This window comes from Limulus polyphemus, unplaced genomic scaffold, assembly GCF_000517525.1.
Source record: "Limulus polyphemus unplaced genomic scaffold, Limulus_polyphemus-2.1.2 Scaffold7131, whole genome shotgun sequence".
Lineage (NCBI taxonomy): Eukaryota > Metazoa > Arthropoda > Merostomata > Xiphosura > Limulidae > Limulus > Limulus polyphemus.
This window is the reverse complement of record NW_013672741.1, coordinates 1-2902: the sequence shown is the minus strand read 5'-3', so window position 1 is coordinate 2902 and position 2902 is coordinate 1. Positions and strand designations below refer to the sequence as shown.

The 2902-nt window shown below is 30.5% G+C and overlaps 1 protein-coding gene across 1 annotated transcript in view; it reads right to left on the bottom strand.

Annotated features, from left to right (window-relative positions):
- LOC106474371 (copper-transporting ATPase 1-like) overlaps nt 1-1412 on the bottom strand; it is a gene marked incomplete at its 5' end in the record, with an annotated part of 19367 nt that extends 17955 nt beyond the window's left edge. Inside the window, one exon of the mRNA XM_013935062.2 lies at nt 1248-1412. Coding sequence (XP_013790516.1) covers nt 1248-1412 — 165 coding nt within the window. The remainder of the gene's footprint in view (nt 1-1247) is intronic.
- Between the last annotated feature and the right edge of the window lie 1490 nt (nt 1413-2902).

Here is a 2902-nt window from a genome sequence, read left to right as displayed (position 1 = left end):
CATCACCCAAAGATGCTTGACTTGGCTAGACTGGTGACCATCACCCAAAGATGCTTGACTTGGCTAGACTGGTGACCATCACCCAAAGATGCTTGACTTGGCTAGACTGGTGACCACACCCAAAGATGCTTGACTTTGGTACAATGTAATTCTTCACCTGTACTAACCACCTCTATGACTGCATGTTTTGATACTTTTGGTAAATCATATGTACAGAAAACTAAAAGCAAATAAGTTAATAACTTTATTTTACATCCTCCACATGTGAAATTTGACAAGACATAGCAAATTACAGCAAGTGAGTACAAACTTCATAAGTAGAAGAGATCAATGTTTTCTATATTTCTTTATTTACTGTTCTATGCTTTAAGAAAAAGAACGGAAATTTAAGAACATATTTGTAAATAGTAATTATATATATGAAATGTATAATAACTGAAATGTGACAGTATTTTACAAAATACTGGTCCACTAGAAGAAAGCCAAGACAGGTCACTTCGTAAAGACCAGTTTATACTACTGGATAGGGTAACAGAAGTGCACACACACACTGCATCATTGCAACTTCTGTAATGTTAATCGACAGAACTGAAAGATCGATAAAATAGTAAATATATAATATTACGAGATGTGAGCTATTTAGACAAAACATTTGTGGTTTCTTGTTATAATTTGTAGTCATTCTAGAATGAAGAAGGAGTAATTTATATCTATTATTTCCTAATTTTTTATGGTGGTTAAGAGGATGGTCAAATTGACCAAACACATATAGAGATACAATAGTGAAAATAACAGATAAAATATAAAGTTTGATAATTATCTGGAAATTATAGAAATTTTTGCAGGTGAAATTTCACAATTTTCTGACGCATAAAAGTATTCTTAATCGTGATATCAAAATCATTTTGCATGTTGGACAGTCAACATTTGAAAAGAAAAAAATGCACAAGCAAATCATTATTTAAAAATCTTAAAACTTAATAAAAAAATTGATATTTTGTGTATGAAAGCCTTTTAATGTTTAATGACAATCTGCAAAATTTGTGAAGATACGCATACAGTATGAAAACTATAACAAGCACAAAAGGTTACGAGGTCGTTCCCTGGTGATGTTTGTGAGAGAGTTAAGACAGAGATTGCTTGTTAAATTTATTAATGCATTTTTCAAATAAAACTTTATCTTCCATTAGTTAAAGAATGGATCACATGTTTTAACCAAATACAACTACAAATGAACCATTACGTACCATCAATGGCAACTACCACTGCTGTTTGCCCTTTGTTTTCATGTTCCTTCATAATTGAGTCTATTTCTTCATTTACGCTCAAACCATTCCTGTGCATCCACTCTCTGTTTCCAATTAGCACGGAGTAGCTCTCACTTTTTTGTCCTTTACTGTTGTAGGCTGGCTCTAAAGAAAATATAAATCAGCTTTTATTAGCAATGTATTACCAACAATCAAATCAGTCTCATTTTCTAGTAAATGTCTGTCAAAAACGAATAACTGATGACCAACTCTAGAATTATTTGAAATTAACCAACAAACAAGTTACTTTGAAATGGAGATCTAGAATATAAAAATACTCTTAATTATAATCTTCATGAATAATAGAATGAAAAGTAGAAAGAAAGGAAATACACCCCAGAAATTTATGAAAATTAATTTCATATTAATAAAAATCAGGACAAGTGAGTTTAAGTACGTAAAATAAAGGAAATTTTATAATGAGACATTAAAAGAACAAACACAAAACTGCACTGTCACACCTTTCACAGTATTTAATATTTTCACAATCAGCAAGTGGAAGATGATACTTGAGAATAAAACAAACGATAACTACCAGTCAAACCATAACTGTAAAACTGATGTTGGAAAAATATCACCATCTGAACATATTTTTCAATACATTATCATAATTGTTTCTAATATTGTTATATTTCAAATTGCTGTATGCTGAAACAAACGATTTTCATGCGCTGCGAGGTATACTTATGCTTGAATACTACTGAAATAGTTATAAAAAATATTTATTACAAACCTTTAATTGAAATTTGCTTTCAATGCAAATACATTAAGTGCAGTCTTTGTATTGCTTATCAGAAATTGAAAACAAAAGTAAAAAAAAATTAAAATGTTGCTTAAAGAGTACACATGATTAATAATAGTACAAACAGAGTTTTATTTTGAATGTGTGCTATCTACATATTACAGATCAACAGTTTCCCTTGGGCAAGTGATGCATATTTTCACAAACATTCATTACTTTCTGTCATTAGTTCCAAATTTATACCACTATCATGTCTGACACACTTTACATTCTGGAAATCTTGTGCAGACTGATCCTACTTTATTATCTATTCATATGAATAAATATGGCATTAAAATTTAGTTAATAAATTAAATTTTAATAAAAGTTTAATTTCTTAATTTCAAAATTCTCAGTCTTCACTTGTCTGTGTCTAACGTGACATTTGTTTGTTCTCACTTGCCTATTTTCTATTTTTCTTCACTCCCTATATGATATCTTAAGTTTAACTTCTAATTATAGGCATATATACTAAGGCATAGTATAATTTTTATAATCTCCTATATTTTTCATTAGAGATACACGGCAGAAAATAAAACCTACTTGCCACACTGTCCTATTACATCCTCTCTTTAATCTCCTATCCTTTTCATTAGAGATACACGGCAGAAAATAAAACCTACTTGCCACACTGTCCTATTACATCCTCTCTTTAATCTCCTATCTTTTTCATTAGAGATACACGGCAGAAAATAAAACCTACTTGCCACACTGTCCTATTACATCCTCTCTTTAATCTCCTATCTTTTTCATTAGAGATACACGGCAGAAAATAAAACCTACTTGCCACACTGTCCTATTACATCCTCTCTTT